Below are 14,051 nucleotides of genomic sequence, written 5' to 3' on the forward strand. Positions count from 1 at the left end.
TTCCTGAGGTAATTGGGGTTAAGTGACTTGCTCAGGGTCACAAAGTGCCTGAGATCACATTTGAACTTGGCTTCTCCTGAATTCAGGGCTATTTACTTAGCCACCTAACTGCCCCTTCCCCTCACCCCCATTTCTATGACTTTGAACTATATAACCAGGCTTGCCATAGGCTAGTGGGAAACAAATTATAGGGAATTGATTCCCAAGAATAAATAGGAAGATAAGAAGAGCCCCTTGCATTCCTTAATGGGTTGAGATTCTCTGTCTCAGTTATATAGATGATCTGTCGCAGGGTGCTGAAGCTGGGAAACATGAATACTGAGCCACCATCTGAGATCCTTGAAAGATTGGGAAGTGAGAGTGGGGTCCCAGGTCTGGAAGGAAGCAGATCTTCCAATTTTCCAAAAAAAGGGAAGAGGAGGCTGAAAATCAAAGATCACTGAGCCTTACTTTGATCCCTGGCAAAATTCAAAGTTATACTATTAAAAGGAGGGTTTATGAACAGCTAGAAAATGAAGCAGTGGTTATAACAAGCCAGAAGAGCTAGACAACCTCTCCTTTTTTTTTTTTTTTTTTTTAAACAATTTAGATTAGGGCAGACCTTGTAGGGTACAACCAATGAGAATTTCTAAGAGAGGGACAGTTCATCATCAGAAGACACAGTCCCCTCCTCAGTTTAGACCTTCAGTAAAAAGCTAGGTGGTGATTTTGACTCGCATTTCCACTTTCTGGGAATCACCAGAATAGTCCAGTCCCTCTGCCACATGACAACTTTTCAAGTACATGAAAATGCTCACATTTAAAAAACTAGATGGCAATTTTTGGCTTAATGTAATGAAAAAGTTTGTAATATTTCAAGCTTTTCAAAAATTGGTTGGTTTATCTTGTTAAATAGTGAGTTCCCATTCATTGAAGAGTATTCAAATTGGGATAATTTGAACTGTAATAGAGAAATGAATTCTTCTTTGTATATATTAACAGCAACATTGTGTCTTGATCAACTATGATACACTTAGCTCTTCTCAGCAATATGGTAATCCCAAACAATTCCAGTAGACTTGGGATAGAAAATGGCATCTGCATCCAGAGAGAGAATTGTAGAGACTGAACAGGGATTAAAGCATATTATTTTCATTTTTTTTTTTTTGTTTGCTTTTTCTTTCTTGTGGTTTTTCCCTTTTTTTCCTGCTATTTCTTTCACAATATGGTTAGTATGGAAACATGTTTAAATGATTGTACATATATAACCTATACTAGATTGTAAGGATTCCAACACAAGACAACAAGCAAAGTGTTGTCATTAGAATTGATAGAGACAATAATTATCTAATTTCGCATGGTTCAGTATGATTGATCTGATCCTACGAGGAGATGTTATAGGCCAGAACTTGAAACAAGGTACTAAGTGGAATTGAGGAGACAATGTTTAAATCTAGTTTAGAATTGATTTAATCCTACAACAAATAATGGTTTCCCAGTGATATAATGATTGGTGTGTACTCAGTGTGGGACATATAAGCAAGAAGCTCTCAGGGCCAGACACAGAAGCCCACTCTTGGAGGCGGAGGTGGAGACGGAGACATTCGGAGGGAGCTAGGGGCTGAAGCTCTAGACTTTGAAGGACACAATAAAGGACTGGATTTTAACTCCTGGCTGTATTTGGGGTAATTATTGATTTGAATCGAAACTAAGGCTGCCTCCAGAAAACCTCCCCAAGAAACCTGCTCCCAGAGAGAATGATCATATTTTAGAAAAAAAGAACCCCACAGTCTTGGACAGGAGGGAGGGAGAAAAAAAATTGGAATTCAAAATCTTTACATGTAATTGGAAAAATAAAATATTATTGAGAGGAAAGAATGAATTCTTGCATTTGGGATGGATAAGTTGACCTTTGATTTTCCAGTGTGATCCAATTTTCCTGTTCCTCATTCACTCTAACACTTTCCTAGTTCCACAAAGAACATAGATAGCTTTCTGTTCTGGTTTCTCTCATCTCTGAAATTTCTCCCGCTGCCCTTTTCTGTTACTGTCCTAAGCATGTATCTACCCTTAATTCTCTTAAAGCTTACATTTTGAAACGCTAAAAGAAGAGCAGATCACACATTGTATCACTTTGTAGAAATTTTTCTAGAAGAAGTTATTTTAGACAAAATCAATTTGTCCTTCCTTATTTTTACCTATTTTAACGAGGGATAATTTTTAGCATTAGCTTTTCAGAAGAATTAAATATGGAAGAGAATCTTTTCCAGGAGTAGTTTGGAGATGAAAAGAGACACAGAAGATGTTCTCATTTCTTGGTTGTGTTAATCTATTGTCTCTTCTAAAGATTTCAGAAGAAAATGGCAGCAGCCTTTCCTGATGCAATCCTGAGACGAGGAGTAGATAATCGATATCTGGTATTGGGAATCAATATTGTACCGAATGAAGAAAACCCGGAGAAACATCTGATTATAACAGCTTCTCAGTCATTGGAAGATCAAGAGCTCTGCATCCTTAGGAATGATTGGTAACTGATATACATATGTAGTAATTGGTGTGACGTTTATTTTGTGCTCAGCATCTTACGTCTTTGTTTCCAAAACCACTTGAGGAAATAAAATGAATAACTCTAGTTTTGTAGTGATTAAACAAAATATTAGTACAAGTATTGTTACCTTTTTTCTTATAGTTGAGGAAACTGAGGTTCATTGAGATTAGTTTGTCCAGTCACGCAGCTGATGGAAGTAGAGTGAACACAAAGAACATTGTCGTATTATTGACTATTCCTTTTTCCACTTAGATCCTTAGTCTCTTCAGTTGTAATATGAAACTTAAATTAATTTCTTTTCTTTTTTTTTTGCTGAGGCAATTAGGGTAAAGTGACTTACCCAGGGGTCACACAGCTAGGAAGTGTTGAATGTCTGAGATCAGATTTGAACTCAGGTCCTCCTGACTTCAGGGTTGGTGCTCTATCTACTACACCACCTAGCTGCCCCCTTAAATTAGTTTTTAACAAGAGTCCAATTTTGAGTTCTGAATTTTTCCTCCTCTCCCCATTGAAAAGGCAAGCAATATTATTTCAATTTTATATGAGAAGTAATAGCTTGCCATTTATAAAATTTTAGGAAATCATAGGAATGCTGAAAGACTTAAGAATGGAAGGATGAATAATGAAGACTGAAATTTTCTACCCTTTGAGATTAGATTATACATCTGAAAACATTTCCATATTAGATATGATGCAAAAAAAAATGGTGAAAAAAAATCTGCTTCAGTGTGCACTCAGAATTTATCAGTTCTCTCTCTAGAGGTGAGTAGATAGCATTTTTCATCATGGGCCCTTTGGAATTGTCTTGGATCATTGTATTGATCAAAGTAGCTAAATCTTTTACAGTTGCTCATCCTTACAATATTGTTGTTACTGTATATAATGTTCTATTTCTGCTTCGTTTTGTATCAATTCATTTAATCTTCTTAGGTTTTTCTTTATATATATATATACATACATGCATAGACAGTTTTCAACACTGACCCTTATAAAATCTTGTGTTTCAAATTTTTTCTCCTTCCCTTCTTGCTTCCTCCCCTAGATGGCAACCAGCATAGGTAAAATATATGTAATTCTTCTATACATATTTCCACAATTATGTTGTATGAGAAAAATCAGATCAAAAAGAAAAAAGTGAGAAAGAAAACAAAAATCAGGCAAACAACAACAAAAATATTGAAGATTCTATGTTGTGATCGATACTCAGTTCCCACAGTCCTGGCTCTTGGTGCAGATGGTTCTCTCCATGACAAGACCATTGGAACTGGCCTGAATCACCTCACTGTTGAAAAGAGACATGTGCAGATTTTTCTAAAACGATCCCCGTTATTTCTTACAGTATTATCTCATACTATTCCACCACAATCATATGCTATAATTTGTTTATTCCCCAGTTAATGGACATCTCTTCAGTTTTTAATTCTTTGCTACCATCAAAATAGTTGCTATAAATATTTTTGTACAAATAGGTCTTTTTCTCTTTTCTTTGAGCTCTTTGGGATATAGACCTACTAGTGATATTGCTGGGTTGAAAGGTATGTATAATTTTATAGCTGCTTGCTTATAGTTCCAAATTGTCTTCCAGAAGAGTTGTACCAATTCATGACTGCACCTACAATGCATTACTTACCATCGCTGGTTTTCCACATCCCTTCCAGCATTTGTCCTTTTCCTTTTCTGTTAACCAATCTGGTAAATGTGAGGTGGTACCTCAAAGTTGTTTTAATTGCATTTCTCAAATTTTTCCCTATGATTATTTGAAGCTTTAATTTTTTCTTCTGAAAACTGTCTGTACCTATCCTTTGATTATTGATGATTGGGGAATGACTCTTAATTTTTATAAGTTTGGCTCAGTTTCCTATATGTTTGAGAAGTGAGGCCTTTATCAGAGAAACGTGCAGTAAAAGCAGTTTTTTTTCCCTACTTTTCTGCTTTCCTTTTAGTTTTGTTTGCAATGCTACACAAGAACACAGGGCAGACTGATCTTGGATTTGTGCCTGGGTTTCAAGATACAACTAAAAAGGCCTTTATCCTTGTTAAATTATGGACTTGCCATTTCTAACATCTTAGGAAAACATATGCATGATGGAAGGTCTAAGAATGGGAGAATAAATAATAAAGATGGAGATTAGATTATGTAAAGGTGTGCAGTTTTTTCTATAATAGTTTCTGGGACCTAACCCTTGAACTTCTTTTTGTTTGAAGGGAAACCAGGAGTATCTTTGTGCATGTTTTGAAGTTGGAGGCAGGTAAAGTTAAAGACTTATAGTATACTTGGTGCTGATTAGTATCTGGTTCTACAGAAATACCTGCCAAAAGGCTAGAGCCTGCCTTTGAATCCAGAGATGAGGCTGTTCATTTATTTCAGTTGTGTCTGAATCTCTGTTTTCCTTTTCTTGTTAGAGATACTGGACTGGTTGGCCATTTTCTTCTCCAACTCATTGTACAGATGAGGAAACTGAGACAGACAGGGTTAGGTGACATGCCCAGGCTCATAGAACTAGAAAGTTTCTGAGGCCAGATTTGAACTGAGGAAGATGAGCCTACCTGACTCCAGTTCTGGCTCTTTAAACATTTCACTCTTTGGGGGCTGGTGGATCTAAAGTACCTGGGTTCAAATCCTGACTCTCTTCCTTTTCCTCCCTGAAAGACCTTGTATTTTTCATTTAATCTCTTTGGACCTCATCCGCCCATAAAAGTGATCTGCAAAATTTTTTTTCCTGTTCTAATTCTTGTGAAATAATCAGTGTTCTATCTTCCATAGGTGGAATGCTAATTAGGTCTCCTTTCTTGTGTATTTTACTTTATTTTAGACAAACCGTTGGGGTTAAATCACTTGCTTAACACATCTAGGAAGTGTAAAGTATCTGAGGTTGAATTTAAGGTTAAGAATCTGAGGTTCTCCTGACATCAGAATTGGGCTCTCTCCACTGGACCTTCTAGTTGCCCCTTTCTTGTGCATTTGAAATGAAGCTCTTACATGTCATATGTTTTTATTTGCAGGAATGACCTTTCAGTAGAGCCAGGAGACATCATTCATTTGGAAGGAGAATACAAAACAGATGCTTGGATAATAGATAAAGATTTTGGGTATTTGACTCTCCATCCAGACATGCTGATATCTGGCACTAGTGTAGCAAATAGCATTCGTTGTATGAGAAGAGCAGTTCTGAGTGAAAAATTTAGGGTAAGTATGTAGATGTTATAGCTGATCCAAAGACATTTTCCGTAATACTTAACAAAGTATTAACAAAAAGAAAATTACATCTAGTGATGGTTTTTGGTATGACAGAGTCTTGTGAACACATATCTGCCGTAGGATAAGAAGACATGATAATCACTCTACTGAGGTTTATTTCCTGTGGCTAAAGGATTCTTTTAGCCTTCTTGTCTTAAAAAAGCACAAGAGTTATATTGTAAAATAAGGAACAGAGTAGTAAATGAATTTTGGAAATTAGTTGTTGCATATATTTATTTTCCATTTGATCATTCTATAGGGAAAAAGGATAAGAAATAATTAACATAGTACTTGATTAATATTTCAGAGAAAGGCAAACTTAATTTTTTGCTCAGACTTCTATTGATAGTTATGAAATTTTCTTTTCTAATATGTGTTTTGAATATTTGTACTAAACATTCCTTCATGAGGAACATTAAGCATTCATAATCATGTCTGTTCTTAGTAGATATAAAATTAGTTTTTTGAAGATTATTATTTTAGACATTCTACATCCTGAGAATTTATTAAACAGATAAGAGATAAAGGAAAAATAGATGAAGGAAAATATTTCATATTCTCTTCTCTTGGCTATTTAATATTTTAAAAATATCAGTTTTTTGGGTAACTATGCATGTAAAAAATAAGGTCTTTTAACATATAACACATCAAAAATATATTTGCCATGTTCTTATAGAGCTGTGATCCTAATTCTCACCAAATGTTGATCGGCACAGTCCTGCACGAAATATTTCAAAAAGCGATAATTGACAGCTTTGCTGAAAAAAAACTCCAAGAACTTGCTCTACAAACTGTTCAAGAAATAAAACATCTGAAGGAAATGTAAGTAACAATCAGAATTAGAGATAAAATGCTGTTATGGAAATACATTTCCCGGAATCTCCAAAATGTTTGGGTTATACTAGAGTTTTTGTCCTGTTTTTTACTTTTCCCCATTTTGCTGTGTGATATTGCCCAATAAATACCTGTACATGCACCAGTCTAGAATACTGGGGAAGGCATTAGGAAATAAGATAAAGCTTTAGAACAGCCATTGTAGGTTTGACAAAGGTTTTCCTGTAAAGGAGAACCCCTCTTGCTCAGGGACTTCCTTGGCTTGTAGGCCCACAGCAGAAAAGTTTAAACAGCAGTTGGAAAGAAGCCTGTTAACTACAGACAGAGACAAGAGGCAAGCAAGCCATCTGCTACAAGGAGATGGATTGGTCATGCAGAGAATTTGAAGGGAATTGGGGGAAATGGGCTCTGTTCAGTCCGCAGTTTTGAGCCTCTCATAGGTCCTTCTCGTGTGATGTTCACCTGTACACATCTTGGGAGCATGTTCCATTACCTTCCTCACCAAGCAACATAACTAGAATCTCCCATCAACCAAATCATTTCCAATGGAGCAGTAATGAACTGAACCAGCTACTCCCAGAGAAAGAACTCTGGGAGATGACTAAAAACCATTACATTGAATTCCCAATCCCTATATTCATGCCCACCTGCATTTTTGATTTCCTTCACAAGCTAATTGTACAATATTTCAGAGTTTGATTCTTTTTGTACAGCAAAATAACGTTTTGGTCATGTATACTTATTGTGTATCTAATTTATATTTTAATATATTTAACATCTACTGGTCATCCTGCCATCTAGGGGAGAGGGTAGGGGGTAAGAGGTGAAAAATTGGAACAAGAGGTTTGGCAATTGTTAATGCTGTAAAGTTACCCATACATATAACCTGTAAATAAAAAGCTATTAAATAAAAAAAAAAATAACACAAAAACAAAACAAAACAAAACAAAAAAAAAAAAACTAGAGTCTCCCTCCAGCAATGCCTTTGGTTTGGGGCTGCATGTCTCTGCTGTTTTTGTCCTTTTTATTTTTCCTTTTTTATATTCAGTATTTCCTCACCCATTTTTAAAGGTACCACTTAAAGCTGAAACAAGATGAATTTCAACAAGAAATAGAAGACTATCTTCCATCATTTTCCAAATGGGCTGAAGATTTCATGCATAAGCCCATGGCAGTGGACTTTCCCAAGATGCCTCTCACTTCGTAAGAAAGTCTTTCTAATTTGACCTTATTTTCTCCTTGATTGGGATTCTTTAGTGTAAAGTAGTAGAAGTGTGTGTATCTTTTCTTTTCTTTTTTTCCCTTTTTTTTGGTAGTATTTTATTTTTTCAAATACATGTATAGATAATTTTCAGCATTTATTTATTTATTTTTTTTTTTGCGTTCCAAATTTTTCTCTTTTCCTTACCTCTCTCCTCCCCAAGACAGCAAGCAAGCTGATATAGATTAAATATATGCAATTCTTTTTTTTTTTTTTTTTTAAATCCTGGAAGGATTTTATTTTATATTCTTGCTAAAATAGGTGTCTAGGCTAGTTTTTGAAAAATGCAAAGGCATTCTTTTACTTTCTATCCTGAAACACAAGTTCCTTCCCTGAATCACCATTAATTGAGTGTTACTGAAGTTAGAGTGTGAAACTACAACCACTCCTCATAATGTCTGAGAAGAATCTCTTATTCTAATTCTCCACTCTTGATTACAAAAACCAGTCTCAGCCCCCTGTGAGCTTACATTCTTTATGGGGAAGACTACTAATAATGGAACAGGAGAAGGGGAAGGGGGCAAAGTCCCAAAGGTTCATTTTTAAATCTAAAACCACCACTCCTGATTACAGTCTTTGACTTCCTTGTTTTAGGTTCCAGACTCCCATTTCTTAGGTTTCAATTTTCTAATTTAAGTTTAATTTCTCTGTATTAATTTAATTTTTCTAGCTCAGTAGAAACTAAATCACCATCTAGTTCTCAGTATGTGTAATTCTTTTAAACATATTTCCATATTTGTCTTGTGATACTAGAAAACTCAGATCAAAAGGGACAACTCATGAGAAAGGAAAAAAACAAACAATCCCAAAAGGTGAAAATAGTATGCTTTGATCCACATTCGTTCTCCATAGTTCTCTCTTTGGATGAAAATTGCATTTTCCATCCAAAGTCTATTGGAATCGCCTGTGGAGAAGAGCCAAGTCTTTCATAGTTGATCATCACATAGTCTTGATGTTGCTGTGTATGTTTTCCTGGTTCTGCTTGTTTTATTCAGTATCAGTTCATGTAAATCTTTCTAGACTTTTTTAAAACCAACCTGTTCATCATTTCTTATCAGAAAGTAGTATTCCATGACATTCATATACCATAGCTTTATTTAGCCATTCCCCAACTGAGGGGTATGCACTCAATTTCCAGTTTCTTGCCACTACAAAAAGGGCTGCTACATTTTTTGCACATGTGGGTCCTTTCCCCTTTTTATGATCTGTTTGTCATATAGATCTAGTAGAGACACTGTTGGATCAAAGGGTATGCACAATTTGATAGCCCTTTGACCTATCAAATACCATATTAAATACCCAAATATCATAACTTATTTAGCCATCCCCCAAATGAGGGACAGCGACTCAATTTTCACTTTCTTGCTACTACAAAAAGACTGATACAAACATTTTTGCACATGAGTCCTTTTTCCTTTTTTATGATCTCTTTGGCATATAGACCCAGTAGTGACATTGCTGGATCAGAGGGTATGTACAGTTTGATAGCCCTTTTTGGGCATAGTTCCAAATTGCTCTCCCGAATGGTTGCATCAATTCACAACTCCACCAACAATGAATTAGTGTCTCAATTTTCCCAATCCACTCCAACATTTATCACTGTCTTTTCCTGTCATCTTAGCCAATGTGCAAGGTGTGAAGTGTTACCTCAGAATTGTGTTAATTTCTCTAATCAGTAGTGATTTAGAGCATTTTTTCATATCACTATAAATGGCTTTAATTTCTTCAGATGAAAATTGTTCATATCCTTTGACCATTTATAAATTGGGGAATGACTTGTTTGTCTTTTTTCAAGTCAGTCTTTTGAAAGAATTAAAAATTTCTGAGAAAATAAAATAGGCGAAAAATCAACAACACTATCACTTTTGCAGATGATATGATTATCTATAGAACCCAAAAAATCAATTTAAAAATTGATTGAAACAGTTAATAATTTCAAAGGAGCAGTATATGAAATAAAATCTCATAAATAATCACCCTTTTTGTTTATTCCTGATAAAACTCAGCAAGAAGATATTAAAATTTTTTTTATTCAGAAATAGCTACAGTATATAAAGAATATCAAGGCACACATAAGAATGAGCTAAATACAGTTATTATAAGACCTTCTTTACAGAAATTTGTTGTTATACAGTTGTTTCAGTCATGTCCATCTCTTTGTGACCCCATTTGGGGTTTTCTTGCCATTTCTTTCTCCAGCTTATTTTTACAAATGAGGAAACTGAGGCAAACAGAATTCAGTGACTTGTCCAAGGTCATACAGTAAGTGTTTGAGGTGGGATTTGAATGCATGTCATCCTGTCTCCAGGTCCACCTTGCTGTCTCTAATCACTCACCCAGATCCCTTGACTAGGACATAGTCCCAGATATGACTTCCAACTCAATGGTCTTTGCACCAGGCTGTGCTTAGTCTTTTTAGGAAGACTGGTAGGTTTCTACTTACTGATTGGTTTACATGCACCTTTTTTCTCCTCATTTTCTTCAGAAATATGTAATATTTTTTTCCAGATTAAAAGATAGAAACAAGAATGACTCATCTTGTAGGATTCAAGTAACAGAAGCGCTAGATATTGAAGAGAACATTTGGTCTCCAAGATTTGGCCTGAAAGGCAAGATTGATGTCACAGTCAATGTGAAAATCCATCGAGGTTCTGAAGCTACTTGTAGAATAATGCCTTTGGAGCTGAAAACTGGCAAGGAGTCTAACTCTATTGAACACAGAAGCCAGGTAACAGATGCACGTTCTTAAAATGGAAGATATTTAATCTATCTAAGAGCACATTCTGTTCACATATCTTTAAAATACAATAATGTGGCCTTATTATTTTAATTCCAAATTGTGGCTTCCAATTTTGGAAATGTTTCCTGTTGATCCATTTTAAGGAAATTTATCTTAGAAATGTATAATATTGGGGCAGAAATTTTGGGAAAAAGTAAGGAAAGTAGCAGAGTTGTAAATTTACCCTTTTAATTCCCTCCTTCTCTCCCTCACAATTATTGAATTTCATCTAAGATTAAATAGGGAAATTATATTACTGGTATATTAAATGTTTTTATGATTTGAGATTCAGCTGAAGTAGATATAAGTTGTGACTTTCAAATAAGCTGAAAACCTAAATGTTCTTGGAACACAGACATTAAAACTAAATACTTCTGACTATTTTTGAGGGAAGGAAATAAAATCTAAGTCATTGCCATAATAAATTAAAACCATATTATCACTTATTTATATATCAGGAAACATTGATTATAACATAATTATAATAATATCATCTGTTGTAGATTGGTAATGAAAAAAATTTATATATATCTTCTACATGAATTTGTATTATGGAGAGTAAGCCATTCCTTTTTCATATCTAAAAAACCTTTAAATCATAAAAAGATGTTATATAAAATATGTTTGTGTTACATCTGGGTTTTGGAGTGAATTTTAACTCAAGGAACTTTGCATCTTTGTAGCTGCTAAAAATGTTCTAGATAACACACTTTTGAAATGAAAATTTTAAGTTTTAGATTCAAGCCCAGAGTAATTTTTGGTTCTATTTCTGCAGCTTCTGACTTTACAGATGTTGAGGATTGAAAGAGGAGAAATCATTTTATTTCTCCTAAGGCTTTAGTTTTGTACTTGAAAATTGTGTAACTTGGACTGAAGCTGTAGTTTTGAAATTTGACCCACTTGTGGTCCTCATGAGCAGGGCAGATGGAGCCAGATTTGAAGAGAAAGGATTAACTAATCCTTTATAATGTTGTAAATATTTGAAGCCATGTGCTTGGAGAGCATCAGGGGAAACTTCAAACTTTTCACTTGATTTTTGCAGACAGGTTTGACTGAAATCACCTGGGCCAAAACACTTAGGAGTCTGAAAAATGGCTCACTTGCTGTGCCACCAAGGTGAATTCTTTCATTTTGTTCAACTTCTCTGAAAATAAAAGATGAATCGTATATGATTTAGGGGCAAGTATAGTATAAGAAGTCAGCACTTTTTGTTGCAAAGACCAAATTTCTGCTTTCTAGAACAAATTTATAGTGAGAACACTATATATTTAATGTGCAGAAAATAAAAATAGAATTCTAAATATGTAAGAGTACAATAGGTAAATCTTAACTTTGGGACTTCCTTATTTTAATTAGTAGCTCGTCCCTGATTTCATGCCAAAAGTCCATTTCTAAATTGATTATTTGGAACTTGTAGACCATTTTCAACATTTAAACAATATTATGATATGTGTTAAGGTTCCAGACTAGCTCTCCAAAATCATATTGGCAAACTTCCTTCCCCTCCTTTTGTTGGGCATGGGGAGTTGGCTGACTGGCACTTTGGGTGGGAAAATTGGTGGAGGAATTATGGTGGAATGGGATGTGAGTAGTTGTTTATACATATGTACAATTTCCATCTGTATGTGGATCTTTTGAAATTGTGTTAAAGCATTGGCAGTAAGAAAACCCCAAATGGGGTCACAAGGAATCTGACAGTGCTGAAACGAGTGATCATCAATAACAACAAAGTAGGGTTAGCATTACCTGTCCTTTGTACTTCAATGGTAACCTAAAAATCCTTCAAGCTTTAAATTTTTAAGCTTCAGCTTAAGCTTGAAGTTCATGTCTTTTTTTTTTTTTATTATTATAACTTTTTATTTACAGTTATATGCATGGATAATTTTACACCATTGACAATTGCCAAATCTTTTGTTGAAGTCCAAATCTTTAGTAAACTTTAAAGTTGAATTATTGAATGAAAGCTGAATTTTTATCATGAAAAAAAAGCATTGGCAGTAAGTATGAATTGCATTCAGTCATCAGTACAACAAAATGTTTAATATTTAATTTATTATTTAATAACAAAACAGCCTGCCATGTTCAAATGAATTTAATTTATCAAACTCAGACACCAAACTCTGTGTGAATATTATTTTTTCCAATATGAATTTTTTCCATTCCTTACTATCTTGGCAGCTGAATTACCCTAAGTATTCCTGGAAATGATTTAAATAGCAAGGCTCTTGAGACTAACATTTTCTTTGGAGAGTCTTTATCTCTAGCATCCTCTTTCTCTGTTAATTTCAGAAATCTTTTGTTTCTTAACTGAGCTAGGAACAGAAGAAATTTAACTTTTTAATCTGATGGCATAGCAATTTAATAAAATTAATATTTTATTTTTCCAAATACATGCAAAGATAGTTTTCAACATCTACCTTTGCAAAACCTTGTGTTCCAAATTTTCTCCATCTCTCCCCTACTCTTCCATCCCCAAGGCAGCAAGCAACCTGATATAGGTTAAAAATGTACAGTTTTTCTAAACACATTTCCATATTCATCATGTTGCAAAAGAAAAATCAGATCAAAAGGGAAAAAAAAAACATGAAAAGGAGAAAAAAATCCAACAACAATAAAAAGGTGAAAATACTATGATTTGATCCATATTTAGTCTCCAAAGTTCTTTCTCCGGATGTGGATGGCATTTTCCATCTTAAGTATATTGGAATTGGCATAACAGTTTTTAAGTAAAATAATTTATATTTGTTTTTCAAAAACCTAAATTTAGCACTTAGCTAATAGAACAGTTTGCAAATATAATTCATGTGTTACTGTTCACATGAATCTTTTATAAATTGACACTCATCATGCTTTAAATGAAAGGTCGTTAATAGCTCTCAGTTTGACCTGTAATATTTATGCATTTGCATTTATGGAGGTTCTACAACTGTTGAAATTATTTTAAGATCATTTTGATTTTAGTCTTTAGGGAACTGCCTAGAAAATAAATGACTCTGAATTCTTTAATTGTGTCCCTCGTAGCTTTCTCAAACTAAAATTGATATAGTATGACTCAGACATCAAAAAGAATACTAAATTGGGCCATTGAAATAATTGATGCTTGACACTCTGGACAATAATTCCTAGCCCAGATGTCAGCACACTCATTGTCGTAATATAGGCCTGTGTTACTAGGCATTCCTGCTGTTATCCAGGCTGGCTCCTAAAGAGTCACTCAGGAATGGCTGATGGTCTTCCTCCTTTCTCTTCTTCCCCATTGTCTCTCACCAGGTATCGGTTGAATCTTCCACCTTTCTCCTAGTTCCAATCTTGCCAGGGCTGGTGCAGGATGACTTCTCTTGTGGCAAGAGGAAAATAGAGGGAGGAGGAAATTGCTGACTACTGTTTTCTCTTTTCCCAGCTGTTCTTGGTT

At 34.7% G+C, this 14,051-nt stretch overlaps 1 protein-coding gene across 1 annotated transcript in view; it reads left to right on the forward strand.

Moving 5' to 3' along the window:
• The window catches only part of DNA2 (DNA replication helicase/nuclease 2), a 44,232-nt gene that overhangs the window by 4,702 nt on the left and 25,479 nt on the right, over positions 1 to 14,051 (forward strand). The window contains exons 2-6 of the mRNA XM_031956875.1: positions 2,327 to 2,506; positions 5,531 to 5,714; positions 6,442 to 6,587; positions 7,671 to 7,802; positions 10,369 to 10,588. Of these exons, the coding sequence (XP_031812735.1) occupies positions 2,327 to 2,506; positions 5,531 to 5,714; positions 6,442 to 6,587; positions 7,671 to 7,802; positions 10,369 to 10,588 (862 nt within the window). The remainder of the gene's footprint in view (positions 1 to 2,326; positions 2,507 to 5,530; positions 5,715 to 6,441; positions 6,588 to 7,670; positions 7,803 to 10,368; positions 10,589 to 14,051) is intronic.

Source organism: Sarcophilus harrisii, chromosome 2 (genome assembly GCF_902635505.1).
Source record: "Sarcophilus harrisii chromosome 2, mSarHar1.11, whole genome shotgun sequence".
Taxonomy (NCBI): Eukaryota; Metazoa; Chordata; class Mammalia; order Dasyuromorphia; family Dasyuridae; genus Sarcophilus; species Sarcophilus harrisii.